At 41.2% G+C, this 23845-nt stretch overlaps 2 protein-coding genes and 1 long non-coding RNA gene across 3 annotated transcripts; 2 read left to right on the top strand and 1 right to left on the bottom strand.

Annotated features, from left to right (window-relative positions):
- Nucleotides 1–162: 162 nt before the first annotated feature.
- LOC146374086 (von Willebrand factor A domain-containing protein 5A-like) lies at nt 163–14488 on the bottom strand. Its single transcript, XM_084951566.1, has 5 exons — nt 14350–14488; nt 1269–1355; nt 1013–1136; nt 357–460; nt 163–262 (listed from the first exon to the last, which is right to left on the bottom strand). The coding sequence occupies exons 3-5, from the start codon at nt 1106–1108 to the stop codon at nt 235–237; spliced, it is 228 nt and encodes a 75-aa protein (XP_084807692.1). The 5' UTR covers nt 1109–1136; nt 1269–1355; nt 14350–14488; the 3' UTR covers nt 163–234.
- LOC146374087 (E3 SUMO-protein ligase ZBED1-like) lies at nt 12083–13741 on the top strand. Its single transcript, XM_084951582.1, has 3 exons — nt 12083–12447; nt 12745–12895; nt 13002–13741. The coding sequence occupies exons 1-3, from the start codon at nt 12143–12145 to the stop codon at nt 13446–13448; spliced, it is 903 nt and encodes a 300-aa protein (XP_084807708.1). The 5' UTR covers nt 12083–12142; the 3' UTR covers nt 13449–13741.
- Nucleotides 14489–14593: 105 nt separating the features above from the next.
- On the top strand, nt 14594–16508 carry LOC146374085 (uncharacterized). Its single transcript, XR_014802296.1, has 3 exons — nt 14594–15091; nt 15200–16026; nt 16442–16508. It is a non-coding gene; the product is annotated as an uncharacterized LOC146374085 (long non-coding RNA).
- The last annotated feature ends 7337 nt before the right edge of the window (nt 16509–23845 follow it).

The raw sequence follows: 23845 nt of genomic DNA, 5'->3' as shown, positions 1-23845 counted from the left end.
TCTTTCAAAAAGACATCAAATACTTAAGGAGTGTGATGCTATGAGCTCAGTGCAGATATCAGTATGGTGATATGGTCACAATGACAATGTTTTAGATCATACATACAAGCAACACGAGGTAATATCTAATTGTTCCAGTGGATAAACCGCTCATTTACCAAGAGTTCTCTGCAGGTCTGAGACTGAAGTGCGGCTGGTTCTCAGAGGGATGACCTGCCAGGCTGTACTTCAGCGTCACACAGCCCTCTGCTGCCTCTGAGCTCTGGCACAGAATTACAGTGTTAAGCCAATTTCATCTCTTCAATGGAAAATAAATAATAAAACATTACTGTAATTGTTATGAGTCATTGTCTTACTTTTGGTTCCTGTCAGTCCCTGTGATGAACTGAGCGTGACCTCCTCCTTCCTTCCATTGATGAGAGCAGAGCTGGCCCCTTCCCCAATCCCAAAAGAGAAACACCTGCAATACAACAGTTTTCACAGAGGACATGTTGGACATTCTGGAAACTGTGTAGATATAGTTGTGTTTTTCTGGTTTGTGAGAATACAACAGCTGTTTTTAAAACACATAGGTTTGGTACACAGCACATGTCATCATATTTTTCTTGTTTTTCATGTGAGAGATCTTCTTCACCAGATCGATCACTTCTTTGGTGTTCCCCACCTCTTCATCAGTAAAGACAAACAGCCAGAGAGGAGAGTTTACACACATCTACACAAGCTGAAACACAACTCTCTGACAGGTATACAAGTATGCTGTCAGTAAACTGTTTTAACCAGTAAAACAACATAAGAGAAGCAAGACTGAGAGGAACAGTAGGAGCCACTCAACAGATCAACTTGTATATAATTAACAGATTATATAAGATATGTTACGAGTGATACAGGGCTTGGTTCATAGTTAACTTACATGTTGGAATAATGAATGATTAAAAATATATAATAAAGAATGGCATCATTAAAGTGTGTGTGTGTGTGTGTGTGTGTGTGTGTGTGTGTGTGTCTGAGTTACCTGTTTAGGCTGAGTGGGAATGCAGGGCTGACCGTAAGTATTTTTGAGGGGCTCCAGGATCTCTGTTCCTCCAAGATCAGCCTTCAGAGCCTCCATGGTCTTCTCACTATACTCTACACTCTTACTGCCATGACAAACACACAAGTGAGATCAAACATAACATGTTGTCTAACAGCAGGAAAGATATCTTATCATACATTTACAGAAAAAAGTGACAGAAAACTGATATCACGGAGATCATATGAATACAACTGACGGGAAGATGTGTTCATAACTAGACCCAAAACTAAATGTTGGAATAGCAGCCCATTGGTAAGCTCTTCAACAGGAGCAGAGGAGAGTCCTGAAGGGAAGAGAGAAAAGATGGTGAGGCCACTGTGTGAGAGCAACAATTTTACAAAAGATTTGAGGAAATATTTTGTAACTCTAACACCACTTTATGAATACCCTGGCACTGCTGATGTGAGTATTACTCATATTTTCAGATCGATTCACTAAGAACACAAACTCTCCACATGAAGCCATTTCATGTGTTTCAGAGAGCCTGAAACATTCTCTCCTGGAGCCACAGCTGGACTGGCCATCGGCTACCGATGGTGATTTTTCATTTGGGCAGATGCTTATATTATTATTATTATTATTGTAACCGTATAAACAATGAAAGGTGGTGGATTGGCCAATTGGTCATGATCGACTCTGTGCTGGCCAATTACAGCCGAGGAGGTCAAACTTTAAAGTTCCATATTGAGGTGAAAAGGAACGCGATTTGTCCCATACTTCAAGTTGAATGAAAAATGACACAAAGCTGGAGTTATGCTGGGTCTTTATGCTGCACAGCTGCCTCTTCTTCTATCATTCTCTCCCCATCTCTCTCCTGTTGCTACTTCAATCATGATCAGCTGATCGGCTTTTCTGTCGCAAGTCCATCTCTGTTGTTTGTTCATTGCCCACTTTGCACCAGAAAGAGGAGACCAGCGGATAAACAACAGCAGCACATTTAAGCTTGATAAGCTGTTGTTAGAATAATTTAACATTACTTTCTAGTATCAGCTGACGTTTGCTGGAGCCACAGCCGTGCTGGTCATGATATTGGTTTGGATATGTGGTGAGAGGGAAACATGAAGATGTAAAGTGCCTGCTGCCCTGCCTCTTTTGATGCCATACTATTTGTTCAGCGTTCACAGCCCACACTGCCTGTGGCCTTTACATACATCGGTCGGGGCCCTGCAAAGTATGCAGTCACTGTGAGATCACTCTGTGCGCTCTCAACAAGATATAAAGCACGCAGTTAGGGGTGGGTTTAAAAAATCGATTCATCGATTAAAATAGATTCTAACTGGAATAAAACGATATCGATTCATTAAATCCTGAAATCGATTTTTTTATATACATATGCAGTTTGCCGCGTATGAAACTTGCAAGCGGTTAACATGAGGAAGTCACGCCAGAGTTAAGTGACCTGGACGCATGAACCATCATGGCTACTCCCGGGTGTTAGGATGCCTGGGTCGTCGACCCAGGGTTTTTTGAGTTTATTATTATTTATAAATTCTAGTCTTTGGTTTCTTTGTTAGAGTTCTGTCTTTTGGTTTATGTCTCTGTCTTCTCTAGTCGCTCTGTCTCCCCTGTCAGCTGTATCCCCTTGTCTAGTTCGCGTCTCTGTGTATCCTTAGTTGCTATATCCCCGTGTCCAGTCAGTGTCTGTGTCTGCCCTGGTCCCACGTCTCTGTTCCCTCTGTAGTGCCTGCATGTGAGTCTGTGTCTTTTGTTCAGTCTGTGTTTTGTGTTTCCTGTTTTACTTTGAAGGTCTCTGTCTCATATCAGTGTGTTCAGTTTACGCTTCCTTGTCTCGTCAGTTCTGATTTGCCCCAGCTGTGTTTCCCTCCTGTTACCCATTCCCTGATTGCTCCCTCTGTGTATTTAAGCCCTGTGTTTCTTTGTGTCTGGGTCGCGATCTACCGTTTACCTAGCTGTGTGTTCTGTCAGTCCTCCGGTTTAAGTTTATTTAGATTTTTTCCAGTTATGTTATATTTGAGTTTAGCATTAAAGCTGTTTTGAGTTCACATCTGTCTCCGGAGTCTGCACCTTGGGCCCTATTCCTGTCTGCACACAGCCGTCACATAACACCGGGAATGTGCCACCAAGCCTAAAGGCAGATGTCTGGCAACACTTTGGATTTAACAACTGTGAAGACAGTGAAGAGCCGGACAAAAGCAAAGCCGTATGTAAGATGTGCAAAATGGAGGTAAAGCACTGTGGAAATACCACAAATCTCAGAAATCATTTAACGAGGCATCATCCAGATATCCCGCTAGCAAAAACGGCCGACACCAAGCAACGCTCACTCGAAAAGGCATTTGCAGTGAAGTTGGCATCCACTTCTCCACGTGCCCAAAAAATAACCCAGTCTGTCGCAACTTTCATATGTAAAGATATACGTCCGTACAGCGTTGTTGAAAATGATGGCTTCCAAAACCTCATTAATACGCTAGAACCACGCTATGTTTTACCAACACGCAAACATTTGAGTGAAGTGGTAATCCCAAACATGTATGAAAAAGTGAAACACGATGTTACAGCCTCACTCAAGTCAGCAGAGAGAGTTGCTATAACCTGTGACAGCTGGACATCCAGAGCAACACATAAACTACCTGACTATCACCTCACACCATATCGACCAGGAGTGGAGACTCGTGTCTCATGTCTTACAGACAAGAACCACTGAAGCAAGCCACACAGCAGTTAATTTATCTGAAATTATGTTCAAAGCAATCGAAGAATGGGAGCTTACAAACAAAAATCCAGTCATCGTAACTGACAATGCTGCAAATATGGTGCAAGCTGTGGAAATAACGGGCTGGTTGCACATTGGTTGTTTTGCCCACACACTCAATTTAGCTTCACAAGCAGGACTGAAAGTTCCAGCTGTTGCTCAGCTGCTTGGCTGAGTGAGACCCATAGCATCCTTTTTTCATCGCAGCACTGTTGCAAGTCGCAAGCTTAAAGAGAAGCAAAAGATACTGTGTAATGAACCGCTGATCTGTACCAAAAGTCATCCTTGCGGGGGTTGTCGGAACTGTATGCGCAGTCGCACTAAGGACAGATGTGCTCAGAGGCATGCCCCGTAACGTGTATGGAGCAGTCTGTCGCAGCAGGAATAAGTTGTACAAAGTCCATGTAAGTTACGATAATACTTTGATAAGTATGATAAGTGTGTTTCTAATGTAAGGTATGTTGCTGCGTTTGTATTGTGAGCTATCTGAAAACCTTTTTGTTCTGTACTTACGTTACTTACATCCATGTAATATTTTTTAGCTAGACATGTGTGTCATGCAAGCTAGCAGCACCCCATGAGAAACGGGCCGAAGTGTTTACCGGAGTTTTGCACCCTTGGCAAGCGGACTGAGGTATGTGATGAGAGGTGATCTGTTGTTATATTTTATTTAACCGAACTGTGTAACCCCTTGATGCTGTTTGAAGTAACCCCTTTTGTTTTATTTAATATGTGACTGCATATCTCAGAATTACTTGTTTGAACTTGCCTGAATTAACTTAAGCTCATTGTTGTTATTGCTCATTGTTATAGTTCAAAAGTACTGTACGGGTATCAATTTTTTCTTATTTTATAGTTTTCACGGTGCTCAATGTCTAGAGAATGAGCCGTGTGTGGTGAGGAAATAAATGGCTGCACCCGTTAGAGACTCTTCTGTCGTTCTTGATGCCAAGGGCTGCTACAGTGAAAACTCATCGCTGCCTTGCAGCCATCTACACTCATCTTATTCTTTCGTCGAACTGTGAGTAAAGGAGTGTATCGCATCATCCAGAGACTGCTGGATCAGTAAAGGACTCAAAATAAGGACATTATAAATACAATGTCATGCACATCTGCATCTTGTAAGCTGTGTGAGCAAATGATCTTCAACATGGCAGTCTAAAGTAATGCAAGAAAGAAAGACCTCTTCTGTATTTAACACAGTAGCATGTAAAGTTGTGATGCTGAATATCCCACATTTCTTGCATCAGAATGTCTAAGACTGAATCTGGGCTTTATGCTATTAGTTGTACTTCTGTAAAACCTTAAGTGGCAAATTGTCTGATTTGAGGGCATCATCAGTATTATTTGGGTTTTGTTGCCAGTCTGTGAGGTTAAAGGTGTAAATATCTAAGTTGAGTGTTAATAAGTTTGAAACCACCACTCAACCCATTTGAGTTCAGATATATACACTTAAAAGGGCAGGTGCAACAAGCCAAAACTAAAATTAATAATAATGTTGTCCCCTGTTGAAGAAATAGACAAATCTACAGAGGCACAACAGGCCAGGTCCAGCTCCAGAGAGCGAAGACTAACAGAAAAGGGGCAGGAGATGCATGAACAGGAAGCCAAGAAAAATGAAAGGTCATTTAGCAAGGCATATGAGTCCTGGAAGGAGTTAGCAAGAGGAGTTAGAACAAAACTGAAAGGTTTCTGCTCAAACGAAGACCTTGTTAGAACACAAACGGACATTAAGGCTAAAGAAGCATTAGTGCATGAACTGTATGAGCCTATCCGACGTAATCATACTTCTACTCCAGATGTTGTCAAGAGAATGGATGCGTGTGTTGCCCTAACAACAGAAATTTGTGATCTCATTAGTAAACGACTAGAAGATATAGATAAGACTTTTAATGACAGGCTCGAGAAGGAGCGTGTAAGGATGATATTAAGTAAGGAGGAGTATGGATCTGTTTTTGGGAAAACTGAAACAGAAACAGTTATTTCAGAGCATTCAAAGGGCTCAGATTCATACTCCAGAGCCACCTCTACGACTTCTAGCAAACGTGTGGATGCCGAAGCTGACCTTGCAGCTAAACTAGAACAGGCGAAGGCAATGCAACGAATACATGAACAGCAAGCCAAGTTGAGTAGCTTAGAGCATGAGTGGAAAATCAAGGAAGCACAAATGATTGCAGAAATGACAGCAAAGCTAGAGGAAGAGAGAACTAAACTGCAACAGCTACAGGCAGAAAATGAGGTAAAAGTAGCAGCAGCCAGAGTGAGAGCCTACAACAACTACGATGGATTGGAAAGCCTTAAGTATGAAGCAGATGACAAATCGCAACTTGACAGCCAAATCATTGAATCTCAGAATCCATTGAATCCACAGGCTGAATCATTTCGACCTCAGTGTGCACCACCTGAGATTTTGCAAAAGCAACAGGAGGTCAGCTTAACACAGGAGCTTGCAAGCTTGTTCGTCTCCAACCGTCTGCCTGCACCTGAACCCACAGTGTTCACGGGTAACCCTTTAAAGTTTATAGACTGGAAGATATCCTTCATGGCATTGATTGGCCACAAACCCCTCCCCGCAGGTGAAAAAATGTTGTACTTGAAAAGTTATCTTGCAGGTGAGGCACGGAAGGCGGTCGAAGGATTCTTCTATCGAAACTCAGAAGATGCATATCAGGGTGCCTGGGAGATTCTTCAGGAGAGGTATGGAAGTTCATTTGTCGTCCAAAAGGCTTTCAGGGATAAACTGATGAAATGGCCAAAAATAGCTCCCAATGACCCAGTAGCCCTCAGAGAGTTTTCAGATTTCCTTCAAAGTTGTGCCGAGGCCATCCCTCATGTTAAAGGGCTGGCAATTCTAAATGATTGTGAAGAAAATCATAAACTTCTCAAAAAACTGCCCGAATGGCTGGTACGCAGATGGGGTCGCGTTGTTGTGGATGAACTAGACAGATGTCAAGAGTATCCACCATTTGCTCATTTCACCAGATTTCTACATAGGGAAGCTAGAATAGCCTGCAACCCCATTGCTTCTCCCTTCTTATTAACCACTAAAGTAACAGATGAAAGGCTTCCTAAGAGAACCAAGGCACTCAGCACCAATGCTCAAGCTAAGCACTCTGCAGGTAAACCAGGGACCTTAATTTCAAAGCCAAGGCCACCATGCTTCGTCTGCAACGATGAAACACACGGTGTCGCCAAGTGCCCAACCTTTGCTACAAGGCTTCCTGATGAAAAGAGAGCTTTCATTCGTGAAAACCGTCTTTGCTTCGGCTGTTTAAGAAAGGGTCACACTAATAAAGAATGCAAAAGAAGGCACACATGCACTATATGTTGTCGAAATCATCCAACTTGCTTGCACATAGAGAGAATTGAGGGAGCCAGTGAAATGTTAAACAGTGATTCACCATCTGCAGGAAATGAGACAAAGGAAGTCCGCAATGTCATGTCACACACATTGACAAGATACTCCTCAGCTACGTCTAGCATTGTTCCAGTTTTTGTGTCATTGGCGGAAGACCCCCACAGTGAGATTCTCACATATGCTCTGCTCGACACACAGAGCGATTCAACTTTCATCTTGGGAGATCTGGTCTCTGCACTAAATGTGAAGACTCAGCCAGTGCAATTAAAGCTCAGTACAATGACAGCAGTAGACACAGTCATAGCTAGTAAAGTGGCTTGTGGATTGCAAGTTCGTGGGCTCCATAGTGAGTCGCATGTTCAGCTACGCCAGGCATACACAAGGGATTTCATCCCAGTCGATAAGTCTCACATTCCTACAAAGGACACCGCACTTCAGTGGCCACATCTGAGGCAACTGGCAAACAAGCTGCAGCCACTTCAAGACTGTGAAGTGGGATTGCTGATTGGCTATGATTGCCCATCAGCACTGGCCCCTCTAGAAGTCATTGTAGGGTCAGAAAACCATCCATTTGCTCAAAGAACCGTGCTTGGCTGGAGCATCATAGGATCAGCAAATCCATATCTTGATAGAAAGGAACATCAAAGCTTTGCGCACAGAGTGGCAGTAAAGGAAATGCCATTGCCTCCGGTCAATGATGTGTTAAAGGTCCTAGAAATGGATTTCAGCGAAAGAAACTATCAAGATAAATATGTTTCTCAAGATGATGTTCATTTTGTAAAACTCCTCGGCAGCACAATCAGAAAAAGGAAGGATGGACACTATGAGATGCCACTTCCTTTCAAGGGCAGCTCTCCACCCATGCTGCCAAACAACAAGCGACTGGCTGAAGCTCGTTTGCAACACCTCAAGAGGAAGTTAAGGTCCAACAGGCAGTACCATGACCATTACACAGCATTCATGGAGGAAACCATCAGCAAAGGTGTTGCAGAACCAGCCCCCCCAGCACATGAGGGAGAGACAATTTGGTACATCCCACATCATGGGGTGTACCATCCTAGGAAACCAGATAAACTTAGGGTGGTCTTCGACTGTTCAGCCAAGTTTCTGGGCATCTCTCTGAATGACACCTTATTGACTGGCCCTGATCTGATAAACTCTCTAGTAGGAGTTCTCTGCCGCTTTAGGAGGGAAGCAGTAGCCATCACCTGCGACATTGAAAAAATGTTCCATCAGTTCTATGTTCCACCCAACATGCGGAACTACCTGAGGTTCCTATGGTGGAAGGGCGGTCAGCTGGAAACAGAACCCCAAGAGTATAGAATGGCAGTGCACCTTTTCGGTGCTGGTTCCTCTCCAGGGTGCGCCAATTTCGGCCTTAAATATCTTGCACAGCAATGCGAAGCCGATTATCCTTCGGCTGCTGCTTTCATTGAAAATAACTTTTATGTTGATGATGGACTAACTAGCGTCCCATCAGTCACAGAAGCTACAGACCTGATTATCAATGCACAGCAGCTGTGTAAGACTGGAGGTTTACACTTGCACAAATTTAACTCGAACAAGGTGGAGGCGCTATGTGGTGTTGCGCCTTCAGAAAGGGCAGTAACCACTGGACCTCTCAACCTTAGCCTGGATTCAACAGCGGAGGGTCACGTACTTGGCATTCAGTGGTCAATAGAAAGTGACACCTTCAGCTTCAACATTGACAAAAGGGACCAACCCTCAACTCGTCGTGGTATCCTGTCTGCTGTCTCCTCCCTCTACGACCCTCTTGGTCTTGTAGCTCCCTTTATCCTGAGTGGTAAATGTATTCTCCAGGAGCTGTGTCGCATGGGCATAGGTTGGGATGATCAGCTTCCCGATAGCCTACATGCACGGTGGGAGCAATGGAAAAGGGATCTACACAGGCTAAAGGAAATAGCGATACCCAGATGCTACCATCCTCCAGACTTTGGCAACATAGTGAGGGTGGAACTGCATCACTTTTCAGATGCCAGTAACATAGGTTATGGTGCATGTTCCTACCTCAGATACAAGAATGGAAAGGATGAAGTACACTGTAGCCTTGTGTTAGCCAAAGCAAGAGTTGCACCAACAAAGCTCATGAGCATCCCAAGGCTGGAGCTTTCGGCTGCAGTAATCTCCGCAAGGCTAAGCGTCATGTTAAAAACAGAGCTCGGCATGCGGATTGACGAGGAATTCTTTTGGACTGATTCCCAAGTTGTATTGGCCTACATCAGCAATGAGGCACGGCGATTCCATGTGTTTGTCGCAAATCGTGTTCAGCTAATCCGAGAAACCACAGACCCTGCTCAGTGGCACTATGTGGATACGGCAGAAAACCCAGCTGACCACGCTTCGAGAGGTCTTTGTGCAGGGGACATTCTGTCAACGAACTGGTTATCGGGTCCTAAATTTCTATGGAAACCTGAGATACACCCAACACTACATTTTTCACCAGATTTGCTAGTCTGTGACCCTGAAGTTAAATCGGTGAAAACCTTTGCCACCCATGCCAATGAGCAAAATGACATTCTGAACCGTCTAAGCCGCTTTTCCAGCTGGACAACGCTCATTAGAGTAGTTGCAAGAATTAAGAGACTAGGCATGAAGGCAGATCGTGTCAGCAGCATTGTGACGGTAGAGGAAAGGAGAAAAGCTTGCGAGCTAGTAATCACTCTGGTTCAGCGACAAGCCTTTTTGCAAGACATAAAGACACTTGAGAAGGGCAACTCTCTTCCATGCTCTAGCCCCCTAAGCTGTCTTGATCCCATCTTAGATGAAGGACTACTTCGTGTCGGTGGAAGACTGACAAAGGCAACGCTCAGTCGAGAACTAAAACACCCGGTTATCCTTCCAAAGGAAAGTCACATTACAAGACTAATACTGTCTCATTACCATGCCACCATCTGTCATCAGGGTCGCAGTCAAACCCTAGCAGAACTCAGAGCAAATGGGTTTTGGGTGCTTGGGGGAAGCAAAGCAGTTGCCAAGTTAATACATAAATGTGTGCAATGTCGAAAACTTCGGCGCCCCACCGAGGAGCAACGCATGGCAGAGCTCCCGAAAGAAAGGACTGAAGCCTCCGCTCCTTTCTCGTACTCTGGTATGGATTGCTTTGGTCCATTTTCCATCAAGCGGGGCCGTAAGGAGTACAAAAGGTATGGGCTTATCTTTACATGCCTGTCTTCACGTGCTGTCCATATCGAGATGCTAGAAGACCTATCAACAGATGCATTCATCAATGCCCTTAGATGCTTCATCAGCCTCAGAGGAGCTGTTTGCCAACTCCGCTGTGACCAAGGCACAAACTTTGTAGGAGCCAGAAATGAGTTCAGAGAGGCTCTCAAGCAATGTGACATGCAGGCACTGGAGGCTTTCCTGGCAGACAAACAGTGTGAGTTTGTTTTCAATGCTCCCTCTGCAAGTCATGCTGGTGGCATCTGGGAACGCCAAATTAGGACCATTCGTAATGTGCTAAATGCCGCTACTGCTCAGTGTGCAGGAAGACTAGACGATGCCTCTCTTAGAACTTTGTTTTATGAGGCCATGGCTATTGTAAATAGCCGCCCCTTGACTGTGGGCAGTATCTGTGACCCAAAGGCACCTGAACCTCTTACTCCGAACCATCTTATACTGATGAAGTCCAAAGTTGCTCTACCACCACCTGGGAAATTTGTGAGAGAAGACTTGTATGCAGCGAAGAGGTGGCGTAGAGTACAATACTTAACTGAGCAGTTCTGGGGTAGGTGGAAAAGAGAATACCTTATGAATGTCTCCACAAGACAGAAGTGGCACAAAACCCGCCGTAATCTAAAAGTGAATGATATTGTTATCATCAAGGAAGATATGTTACCAAGGTGTCAGTGGCAACTGAGGCGTATCGTTGAAACTATCGAAGGCGATGATGGTTTAGTCCGTCGGGTCAAGGTTCAAGTAGGAGTCCAAAGTCGGACCAAGAAACAGGACCGTGCTTTCAAGCCCCCCATTATCGAGCGGCCTATTCAAAAACTGGTGGTTCTTGTTGAAAGAGAATAATAACAACCATGTTATTATCTGAGAGGAACTGACATACTGACATAAACAATGTAACAGTCCAGGTGGCACCTGCTCTATGATGTTTGTACACCTGTATATTGGTTGAAGTGGTTTCATTTTGTTGTTGTTCAAATCATGTCTGATTAGCTAGTTTGTAAATCATAGCATGATTGGTGGGAGTGTAATGAACCGCTGATCTGTACCAAAAGTCATCCTTGCGGGGGTTGTCGGAACTGTATGCGCAGTCGCACTAAGGACAGATGTGCTCAGAGGCATGCCCCGTAACGTGTATGGAGCAGTCTGTCGCAGCAGGAATAAGTTGTACAAAGTCCATGTAAGTTACGATAATACTTTGATAAGTATGATAAGTGTGTTTCTAATGTAAGGTATGTTGCTGCGTTTGTATTGTGAGCTATCTGAAAACCTTTTTGTTCTGTACTTACGTTACTTACATCCATGTAATATTTTTTAGCTAGACATGTGTGTCATGCAAGCTAGCAGCACCCCATGAGAAACGGGCCGAAGTGTTTACCGGAGTTTTGCACCCTTGGCAAGCGGACTGAGGTATGTGATGAGAGGTGATCTGTTGTTATATTTTATTTAACCGAACTGTGTAACCCCTTGATGCTGTTTGAAGTAACCCCTTTTGTTTTATTTAATATGTGACTGCATATCTCAGAATTACTTGTTTGAACTTGCCTGAATTAACTTAAGCTCATTGTTGTTATTGCTCATTGTTATAGTTCAAAAGTACTGTACGGGTATCAATTTTTTCTTATTTTATAGTTTTCACGGTGCTCAATGTCCAGAGAATGAGCCGTGTGTGGTGAGGAAATAAATGGCTGCACCCGTTAGAGACTCTTCTGTCGTTCTTGATGCCAAGGGCTGCTACATACTGAATCTACCTGCCCATAAGCTGGTGACTGATGGGGTGACCAGATGGAACAGCTCGTTGGACATGCTGGAACACTTCCTAGAGCAACAACCAGCAATCTCTGCAGCTCTACTCTCACCTGAAGCGAGGAGAAGTGACAGTAATCTCTGTAGTCTTACAGAGGCTGACATAACTGATGGAGAAGATATAGTGAAAGCTTTGAAGCCACTGAAAGCAGCCACACTGGTTATGTCTGAAGAAAAGTCCCCGACCCTTTCCATCATTGCACCTCTGCATGCACAGCTGCTGGAGAAGATGATCAGTGTCTCTCACGACTCCTCACTGATTAAAGACCTCAAGACTGCTGTATACGACAACTTGAAGTCAAGGTATGTTTATGAATTGTGTGTATGTGCCATGAATGAGTGTAACTGTATGGATGCATGTATCACATGAAAATTCTTACTATAGTGAAAAAATATATATATTATAAAAATGTTAGTTAAGCCCTCTTGTCTAGTAATAGGCCTTTTGATTTTATATCTATCTATCTATAGATGTTTATATATAAATTATGGAAACAAAGTCGTATATTAATGTTTCTGATCTTGCATGAGTGTATGTAACCATGCACATGTATATCCAACATAATAAACTGAGTTAAATGTGCAAAATCTCTTTTCAAGATATGTGGCCCTAAAGGACAAGCTGTACATTGCATCAGCATTAGATCCTCGCTTTAAGGCCCTGCCATTCTTGTCCAAAGAGACCTGTAACAACACATTCTCTCAGTTGGTGTCGGAAGCAGCAGGTTTGGAGAACGTGGACACAGCTATTGTGAGTTACAGAAACAAAAACAAAAAATTATTGGGTTTTTTTGCACTACTCGAGTTAGAATATAAATAGTAATTTCTTTATTAATTAAGTTTTCATTTTTCTACAGCGACAGTCTGATGGTGACACATCTGAGGAAACTGTCCCTGACATCTCTCTTGGTGGTGTTGATGAAGTGGATTATGCCCCTCCAATTAAGAGGTCAAAGGACTCTGCATTAATTTTTCTCCTTGGGCCAGCCTACTCAACAAAAACATCAGCACCACAGAAAACACCAACTCAGAAGGCAAAGGAAGAAGTGAATCGATACAGGGACGTTGAGCCTGTTGCACTTTCTGAGGATCCTTTGATCTGGTGGAGGGACCATGAAAGGGAGTATCCTCTTTTGGCTCTACATGCAAAGCAGTATCTTTCCATACCTGGGACCAGTGTTCCTTCTGAACGAGTGTTTTCAACTGCTGGTGACACTGTTACCGCACAAAGGAGCTACCTGACTCCACAACATGTAGACCAGCTTCTCTTCTTGCAGAAAAACCTTACAGTCTCAAAGAAGTGAGAGGGTAGTTATAAATAAGGCTAAATTGCATGAGTTTCACAGAGGTTTTACAATACTGTTCAGTATGTTTTCATTTTTTGAAGTATTTTAAAAGGCAGTTTTTCATTTTCTGATCGGTCAGTTTCTGTCAGTTCACTTGTACACCTTGTATCCTGTGTGTCTCCAAAACACAATAGTGGATTTCAGAAAAGCTGTGTGAGACACTAACAGCAAAACTATTTCTCTGAGGTTTTACTGATGTTTACAAAAGATATGTTCTATTTGCACTGGATCCCTGATCCACTTGAAATGTATGTATGAAAATAAATATATACTAATGTTAATTAAAAATTACATTATTGTAGCTGCTTTAGTATCTGTTCTTAATTTTGAAATTTATATAATTCATTCACAAGGCTTAGAGGGTTCTTTTGACAGTACATATACAAGGTCAATTATCATAATTTTATATATATTATGGTTCATATAATAATATTTCGAAATGATTCAAAATCGAATCGAATCGGATCGAATCGAATCGTGGATCGAATCGATTCTAGAAATCAGTGACGATACCCAGCCCTACACACAGTACCACATATAAACAGAACCACAGCTATAGAGTGAGATTCTTGGCAAAAACTAAATGTAGTATTTAGCTGCTTTTGAAATAGGAATAAAGTCTAATATAGTCTAATATAAATATTAATATTTCTTAAACCCCTGGCATTTAACAAAATAACAGAAAAAGAGATGCTTTAACAAGTTAATATAAAATACAACAATGGATGCTTAGATGCTCTCGCTGAGCTCAAATACACATTAACACTTTGAACATTTCTAGGAAATAACAAAAATATATTTTAAATAGCAAATCTCAAAAGTATAAGTGAGGGATGCTTGTTAACTCAAGTTTTACTACCTGGATCCTGGGTTGGCCGCTAACAGTTTCGGGTGAGTTCTTGTCCACAGCAGCAGCAGCCTGACCATCCGCTGGAATTTTCCGACACAGCTCCACCACTTTCCCCTTTATATTTCCATTGGCTTCCTCAGTGACTCCATATAAAAAAACAGTCTTGCTGTGAAGAGCTACTCTCCATTTCACAGAGAGACTTTTTCGCAGCTGGGGACTTGGAAACGAGTCGCCGGATTCAAGGTGCTAGCTTACTCATAACAGGCCATGTTGCAGCAGATGGCCGCCCCTCCCTGAGCCTGGTTCTGCCGAGGTTTCTTCCTGTTAAAAGGGAGTTTTTCCTTCCCATTGTCGCAAAAGCGCTTGCTCATAGGGGGTCATATGATTGTTGGGTTTTCTCTGTATCTAATGTACAATATAAAGCGCCTTGAGGCGACTTTTGATGCGATTTAAATGAAATTGAATTGAATTGAATATAAAAATATTACCTGATGAAACTTCAGTAAACTTGCTCTGGCCTGCTACATTCTCATTCTCTTACGATTCGACATTTATATATCTCAGTTTCTTCTAACACAAGATCGGTTTAAAAATGGAGAACAGGTTTCTTTTTTTAAAACCAGTTTAAGATTTATTTTGTTCAGCGGAGAGGCTTCTACTCGGCAGCCATCTTGGAATCTCCCCCGCCCTGGCTGTTTTGTTACCATGGATGCAGCTTTACAACGGCAAGACATTGCACGTGACATTCTGTGTAAGGTCACAAACACCCTACCACTGGTACACGCGTTCGTTTTTGAGACGTTACTTTGGGAGAATACAGCTTTCGGTGCATTAACTGCACTTTTGTTTGCTTAAACAGGCAAAAATTATTACTTTACACGATAGCGCAACGAAAATCATCGCTTTATAGAAATTAATGTAAGTACAAGCTTCTTTTTACTTCTCTAAACATACTTTTCACATCTCAAAATCCTGAAGAGAAAACGTAGATGCTAAAAAGTAAAAACAGATAAAGACTGTTGTAACAATAACTGAGATATGAAGACAGCTCATCACTTTTTCTGTTTTCATGCTTTCTGTTGTTATGGCATAAAGTTAAAATACTTTGGTCATTTAAAAAACAAACCTTCTAGGATTAGATTCGTGATGGTGTAATGTCGTTTAGTTTATCACAGTAAAATTGTGAATCTATTTTTGTAAAATAATTTTTAAACATTTCAAGTCAACTCAGCTTTTTTTCCTTTAATCTGATTGTCTAGAGATATACAGAGGATATAGAAAACATGGAGAGAAGGACAGACATTCTTTCCCGAATTGATGACATTCTTCGACCTGTAGAGGACTTACAAAATCGGATCCGTGACCGGATTTTCAATGGTCACTTGGAATCCAGGGTGGCTGTTGGAAACGTGACAGCCTTTAGAGAAACACCCAGGGACAGCCTGCATCCACTTGGTGAAATTTTTGAGGAGGTGCAGCCGCAGCGGGAATTGAGCTTGGCATCTTCATTGAGCTCTGATGGAAGTTCAATAACACCTCGAGACAGTCGCACTCCCGAGGATCTCAGGGCTATCCCATTAGTTAAGACACCCTCTCCTCCTCCACCATTTGCTCCGTGTCCTCCATCATCCTCTCCACCTCACAGAAGTCAGATTCCAGTGAGGTTAAAAAACTACAGAGAAACAGGTCAGTTCTTATATCACGCAGTAAAGAGTCAGAATGTCAGACATTTAAACCCTTCAGACTTTTAATCAGCTGTTGTGTGAGAGATAAACCCTCCAACCAGAGTTTACAAATTGCTAAAACACATTGAATGTTAAGGAGTTGCCATGGTAAAATATCTATAGAGGTCAAAAGTTTGACATTTCAGCTTCACTTTTTATCCAGCCTGTGATTTGGTTTTATTTGAATACAAATTTTGGTAAATGGTTAATTAAGATTGATTATGTTGAATTGAAAACTTGTACTTTAATTTAATAAACACACTTATAGACATACATGGTTTGCTCTCCCCTTTAAAGTGCACTTTAGTCTTGTTCATTTTCAGCTGCAAACAAACTGAAATGTGAGTAATAAATATTTCATGATCTAATCTGTGCAGACAAAGAAGTCGCCGGTGGTGTCAGGCTGGTGACAGGCCAACATATGTTTGAGGCATTGTATCAAACAACTAGAAACCGAAAATTTCATAAGAAATTTTAAGTGTGCCTATGCCGCCGCTAATCAGTGTAGTTTGCCATTCATACGGTTACAGGGAGCAAAACTCAGCAGAGCAGCCATTCTCCACCATGAACTATGGCAAAAACAAACACCACTCGCGCCTCACAGATGACAGCTTACAGTTTTGTGTAAAGATGAGGTGACTTCGTACAGCCCCGATTTGCAGACGCTGTGCACAGAGGTTCATGAGCAGAAGTCCCATTGTACCACGGCAGACCCGACAATGTTTGCATGAACACGCTTTGTAGCATTACTTTATGGACCACTTTTCACACATGGTTGGTGTACCCACACAGCCGGCTGTAGCTTTTCATCTCACAGCCCGACACACACCCAAAAAACAGCCGAGAGAGCACAGACTTTACGCCCGGGAGGCGTGATTGCAGATGCCGCTCAGGTGGGTCCACCTCCCCTGCAGCGGCACTGCAGACCACGCCCGCCACACACATCAAACACGTAAAATAAATATTTATGCACTTTTGCATTCACTTTTTGTTTTTTGTTATTTTTACACAGTGTTCTGAATGAATAACAATGGTCTATAACCAATCTTGTGTATTGTTATACAAACTTTGGTTGTAAGATTCAGATAACTATTTAATAAAAGCTAAATATTTTATATGAGAATAAGAAAGAAAAGTATATCTTTGTGTCCCCCTCTCCCTGTTAATGCCCTACCTGGCCCCCTGGCAAAAGCTTTGCTAGATCCACCCCTGCACAGTTACCAGCTGTCAGCTACACAAAAAAGGACCAGCCCTTTTTTCAGCTGTGGCTCCAGCAAACATCAGCTGACACTAGAAATTAAAATCAAATGAATTCTAACAACAGCTGATCAAGCTTAAACGTGCTGCTGTTGTTTAGTGCTATAAACAAACAAGAGAGAAAAGCCGATCATTGATCAGTTTCATGATTGAAGTTTCAACAGGCGAGAGAATGACAGGGGAGGCTGTCATAAAGTTCAACATCAGTAACTTAGCGCGCACAGCTGTATAGAAACTCCGTCACGCTAGCTAGCGCGCAGTACGAGTTATTGTAACTGTCAGCACAACGAAAATAAACTACACCTAAACTCGGTTTATATCTGACCCAAATAGAGTGCAGTTCATAACTTCTTACCTGAAATTCAGTTCACCTCACGCTCCTGCCTTCGGTTTCCCTTATCCACGATTGAGCTCCGCGTTAGCCACCACCGGTCGATCGGCGGCTGCCTCGCCGCCTCGTATGTCTCTTTCCCCGCATGTCCTTTCTGTCAGGGCTGGCTGCCCTTTGTTGGAGCTCCGCGTTAGCCACCACCAAACAACTCAGTTATTTTTCCCACATCGACCAGCATCTGGACAACCACCTTTCACTGTTTATACCGTTACTAAAACGAATAAATGAATTATCGGCCCATATAAACGAAAAATAAGTCCAGCTGAGAAACAGTCCCATGGCGAGTGATCGGGTGGTGAAACGAGTGTCAGCCGCTTCACTTTAAGCTAAGCCCGGGTGCTTTTGAGCGAAGCAGCGCTAGCCGCGCTAGATAGCCGGCTAGCAGCAACATCGTGAGAAAACTGTTGCTAATATGGGATGTTTTGACAAAACGAGCAGATATTTGACGTTTACACACCTACATTCTCGCCTGAAAATATCGTAAAAGTTTATTTTGTGACCTAGAAACACGAATAAGAGGAATATATTAAACGAAGTGGCAGCCGCCATTGTTTGACTCGGTAGAGGCGTGCTATGAATTGTGGGATATGGAGTGTTCCACCAAGCATACACCCTTGCGGTTACCGTAACCAAATGAATTATCGGCCCATATAAACGAAAAATAAGTCCAGCTGAGAAACAGTCCCATGGCGAGTGATCGGGTGGTGAAACGAGTGTCAGCCGCTTCACTTTAAGCCAAGCCCGGGTGCTTTTGAGCAAAGTAGCGCTAGCCGCGCTAGATAGCCGGCTAGCAGCAACATCGTGAGAAAACTGTTGCTAATATGGGATGTTTTGACAAAACGAGCAGATATTTGACGTTTACACACCTACATTCTCGCCTGAAAATATCGTAAAAGTTTATTTTGTGACCTAGAAACACGAATAAGAGGAATATATTAAACGAAGTGGCAGCCGCCATTGTTTGACTCGGTAGAGGCGTGCTATGAATTGTGGGATATGGAGTGTTCCACCAAGCATACACCCTTGCGGTTACCGTAACCAAATGAATTATCGGCCCATATAAACGAAAAATAAGTCCAGCTGAGAAACAGTCCCATGGCGAGTGATCGGGTGGTGAAACGAGTGTCAGCCGCTTCACTTTAAGCCAAGCCCGGGTGCTTTTGAGCAAAGTAGCGCTAGCCGCGCTAGATAGCCGGCTAGCAGCAACATCGTGAGAAAACTGTTGCTAATATGGGATGTTTTGACAAAACGAGCAGATATTTGACGTTTACACACCTACATTCTCGCCTGAAAATATCGTAAAAGTTTATTTTGTGACCTAGAAACACGAATAAGAGGAATATATTAAACGAAGTGGTGGCCGCCATTGTTTGACTCGGTAGAGGCGTGCTATGAATTGTGGGATATGGAGTGTTCCACCAAGCATACACCCTTGCGGTTACCGTAACTATTCAATGGTTCGCGCAACCTTAAAAATTCCAATGGCTCCTTAAAGCAGCGACGCTGTGCGCACCGTTGATATTGTCGTCATTACGGTAATGCAAATAAGGGTAGACAGGCCGTACTACTCCCGACATACCACTAGAGAGAGCCAACACACCACAAATGAAGTTTGAAATCTGTTTCTAGGGGGCCAAAAGTTGAATCTTTCTCATGGGCCTAGAAATGGGCCAAAATTTGCACTAAAATCTAAATATTTAAAAAACTATAAAAGTCATAAACACCAAAAGTCATAGCATACTAGTCCAGACCCAGCCGCACAAAATGATATAACATATGTAACCCTTGTGTCAAAACTGTGCGGCACATAAGCGCGGGAAAATTTTCACTAAAATATTAATATTTAAAAAACTATAAAAGTCATAAACACCAAAAGTCATAGCACACCATTCCAGATCCAGCCGCACAAAATGATATAACATATGTGAACCTTGTCTCAAAACTGTGGGGCGAGTTTCGCTGCAAAATTTTAGGCGGAAAAAGGAAAATAATAATAACTAGAAAAATTTGCATTTCCTGCGAAAATGCAGTGTGGATGCTTTAAAGCTGAAGCTGTATGCAAAAACTAGCTGAAAAAGCTGAAAAGTTGCAGAAATTGTAAAAACGTTGCAGAAGCAAAGGAACTTTGCTAAAATGGAATAACTTAGCAGAACTGCAATATCTTAGAGGAAACATAATACTTGGCAGAAATACAATAGCATAGCAGAACTTAGCAGAAATATTGTAACTTACCAGAAACATGATAACTTCTCAAAAATACAAGAATTTAGGAGAAATAGTATAAGATAACAGAAAGAATATATTTAGCCAAAAATACTTAAGCATTACAGAAACACTATGATTTAGAAAAATAGTACAACAGAGCAGAAATACTGTGATTTACCAGAGACACTGTGATGAACTATGAATATTGTAATTTTAAATCAATACTATGTTTCAGCACAAATACTCTGGTTTAGCACAAATATTATAACATAGCAGAAATACAATTATATAGCAGAAATGCTATATTTAGAAAGAAAAATATAATATAGTAGAAATAGTATGATTTAGCAGAAATACTACATTATAGCATAATAACAATGATTTAGAACAAATACTATGATTGAGCAGAATAGTAATAACTTAAGTTTCAATACTGGAAAAGTAAGATGACAAGCTGAAAAAAAAAACGGAACATGGTTAAGTTCCCTCAAAACGTCAAGTGTTGACAATTTATCATTAAAATATGAATTTTTAGAGATATATGACATGGATGACGGGTTGGTTTAGAAGCCACGAAGGCCCCAATATGCAAATTTGAATGCCTCAGCCCACATATATGATTGGCTGGCTGGGAACCCGTGCAGGCCCTGATATGTAAATTTGAATGTCTCAGGACTCACAGAGGATTGGCTGCCTGGGGACCTGGCAGTAATATATAGAAATAGTATGATTAAGCATAAATACTACATTTACTAGAAATACTATGTTTTAGCACAAATACTATAAAAAGCAGAAATACTATAATTTAGCAGAAATACTATATTAAGCACAAATCCTATAAAAAGCAGAAATACTATATTAGGCACAAATCCTATAAAAAGCAGAAATAGTATGATTAAGCATAAATACTACATTTAGTAGAAATACTATGTTTTAGCACAAATAGTATAAAAAGCAGAAATACTATAATTTAGCACAAATAGTATAAAAAGCAGAAATACTATAATTTAGCACAAATAGTATAAAAAGCAGAAATACTATAATTTAGCAGAAATACTATATTAGGCACAAATCCTATGAAAAGCAGAAATAGTATGATTTAGCAGAAATACTGTATTTAGTACAAGTACCGAAAAGTACCAGAAATACTATGATTTAGCAGAATAGTAATAACTTACAAAATTACAATATGGAGGCATATTGAAACACAAATGCACAGAGGGACACACAAACACAGGCTCTAATCCAGTCAACCAGTCTAACTATATTCAATTTAAATCCTACAATGACATGCTGCCAAATAAGGGTAGGGTTCTCTCTCTCCCACTAAACACACACACACACACACACACACACACACACACACACACAGAGGGAGAGAGCTGCTGAATTTGAATCCACCAATCAGAGAGGCTGTGTACTTTTTCCCGCCAAAACAGGTGCACGCAGCACAGAGAGACACAGGATTATTGCAGTCTATTTCTCATAGTGACGACTCCCCTCAAACAAATGGGCATAATTTCCTAACCGTAGGGGCTAGAACGGTCATTCTTACACCGTTTTGTTCAGAAGAGATGGGGGAATCTTCAAGTGTTGACAATTTATCATTAAAATATGAATTATTGAAGATATTTGACTTGTAATGCACCATAACTGAGTAGAGGGAAGCGAAAACTGCCTTGACTTGCCCTCAAACAACGCTTTGTAACTCTAAATCTATTTGGAGTATCGATATCATTCTTTCACCGTAAGAGACAGCAGGCTTTGGTGAACAGTCATGGAAATTTTCAGGTCTCTGTGGAAAACCATCAAAAAGATATGACGAGAGAAAAAAGTGGTTCATTTCCAGAGTTTGAAATCTGAAGAAATCTGAGCGAAGGACGAATTTCCTACCCTCAAACAAGTCTAACTCATCTCAGAACGGTAATAGGTGAGAAAAAAATTCTTGAATTGTGAGCATCAGGAGTGTCCGAAGATATACCGGGACAAGCCTTATGTCTTAACTTCGCTTCGTTAAGGAGATATGACGATTCGAATATGCCTCTCATTACAGAAATCCAGCGGTGATTTTGAACAAACTCTCCATTGACTTTATATGGAGAGTTTTGAGACTTTGTGTTGGTCTGAGGAGATTTGCCAAAATTCTATAAATCCCACAACAATGATAGTGACATTTTCTGAAAGCCAGCAAAAATACCTACGTTTTCATGTATAATTTGTGGAAGTTGAGTGAAAATTGAGCAAGTAGCAAGAAGTTGTTCGGACATGAAGAGAAGACTGCAAAACCTTCAGTGGCACACTGGAAGCCAAGTGCATAGCAACCATAACAACGCATGTATTTTGTGAAAAATCACAATTTTGCAACTGAAAACTTTAAGAGGCATAAAAGCAAAACGGTAAAAGATTTGAAAAAGCTGATTCATACCTGAATAGCCCAATAATTTGAGAACATTTTAAAGTTTGAATGGTTGTTCTACGTGAAAATATGAGGAAGTAGTTAAGTTTCAAAAACAAGCAAATTTTAGCAGAATTGCAGAAGTTTCCCATTCATTTCAATGGGACAAATTAAGCTTAATATTTTAAAAAGTATAATAGTGAAAAATACCAAAAGACATAGCACACATTAGCAGAAATAGCATAATAGTTTAAAATTTGAACGGTGAAAATCGGCTGAAAATTGTGGAAGTAGTTAAGTGCCAAAAAGTGTACGGAAGTCCCAAGAGGAACTCAATAGTGTGGATGCTTAAAGCATCCACACAACTAGAAAAATTTGCATTTCCTGCGAAAATGCAGTGTGGATGCTTTAAAGCTGAAGCTGTATGCAAAAACTAGCTGAAAAAGCTGAAAAGTTGCAGAAATTGTAAAAACTTTGCAGAAGCAAAGGAACTTTGCTAAAATGTAATAACTTAGCAGAACTGCAATATCTTAGAGGAAACATAATACTTGGCAGAAATGCAATAGCACAGCAGAACTTAGCAGAAATATTGTAACTTACCAGAAACATGATAACTTCTCAAAAATACAAGAATTTAGGAGAAATAGTATAAGATAACAGAAAGAATATATTTAGCCAAAAATACTTAAACATTACGGAAACACTATGATTTAGAAAAATAGTACAACATAGCAGAAATACTGTGATTTACCAGAGACACTATGATGAACTATGAATATTGTAATTTTAAATTAAGACTATGTTTTAGCACAAATACTATAATTTAGCAGAAATACTATCATTTGGCAGAAATACTATGTTTCAGCACAAATACTCTGGTTTAGCTCAAATATTATAACATAGCAGAAATACAATTATATAGCAGAAGTGCTATATTTAGAGAGAAAAATATAATATAGTAGAAATACTATGATTTAGCAGAAATACTGTAATCAGGACATATACTGTAACATGACAGAAATTCCTCCACTTAGTAGTAATACTATAACATAAGACAAATGTTATGATTTGGCACAAAAACAAAGATTTGGCAAAATACTATGATTTAGCAGAAATACTATGATTGAGCAGAAGTACTAAGATTTAGTAAAAGTACTTTGATTTAACAGAAATACAATTATGGAGGAGTAATACTTTAAAATGGGAGAAATATTGATACACACACACATACACAGAGCCTAAAGGGAACAGTATTTGTGCCATGGAGTGTTAACAAGAATCTGAGGTCCATATTAGAAAAGCTGGTAAAATCATAAAAGTTTGCAGAATACTGTAAAAGGCTTTCTCTCTCTCTCTCTCTCTCTCTCTGTGGTTGTCTCGCACACACACACACACACACACACACACACACACACACACACACACACACACACACGGCGAGAGAAGCAAGTTTCTAGGTCAGTCAAGCAGCCTGGGAGCTGCTAAATTTGAATCCACCAATCAGAGAGGCTGTGTACTTTTTCCCGCTAAAAC

The sequence above is a fragment of the Perissodus microlepis genome, chromosome 14 (genome assembly GCF_051167445.1).
Source record: "Perissodus microlepis isolate ML-2025 ecotype Zambia chromosome 14, ASM5116744v1, whole genome shotgun sequence".
NCBI classification, from domain to species: domain Eukaryota; kingdom Metazoa; phylum Chordata; class Actinopteri; order Cichliformes; family Cichlidae; genus Perissodus; species Perissodus microlepis.
The sequence above is the reverse complement of the archived record's forward strand: the minus strand, read 5'-3'. Positions and strand labels throughout refer to the sequence as shown.

Coding starts and splice junctions, on each gene's coding strand:
- LOC146374086 (XM_084951566.1), bottom strand. CDS start 1,108: ATGGAGGCTCTGAAGGCTGATCTTGGAGGAACAGAGATCCTGGAGCCC. Junction 461..1,012: donor TTCCCACTCAGCCTAAACAG/GTAACTCAGACA, acceptor GTTGTATTGCAG/GTGTTTCTCTTTTGGGATTG. Junction 263..356: donor GGGACTGACAGGAACCAAAA/GTAAGACAATGA, acceptor ATTCTGTGCCAG/AGCTCAGAGGCAGCAGAGGG.
- LOC146374087 (XM_084951582.1), top strand. CDS start 12,143: ATGCTGGAACACTTCCTAGAGCAACAACCAGCAATCTCTGCAGCTCTA. Junction 12,448..12,744: donor TACGACAACTTGAAGTCAAG/GTATGTTTATGA, acceptor TCTCTTTTCAAG/ATATGTGGCCCTAAAGGACA. Junction 12,896..13,001: donor AGAACGTGGACACAGCTATT/GTGAGTTACAGA, acceptor ATTTTTCTACAG/CGACAGTCTGATGGTGACAC.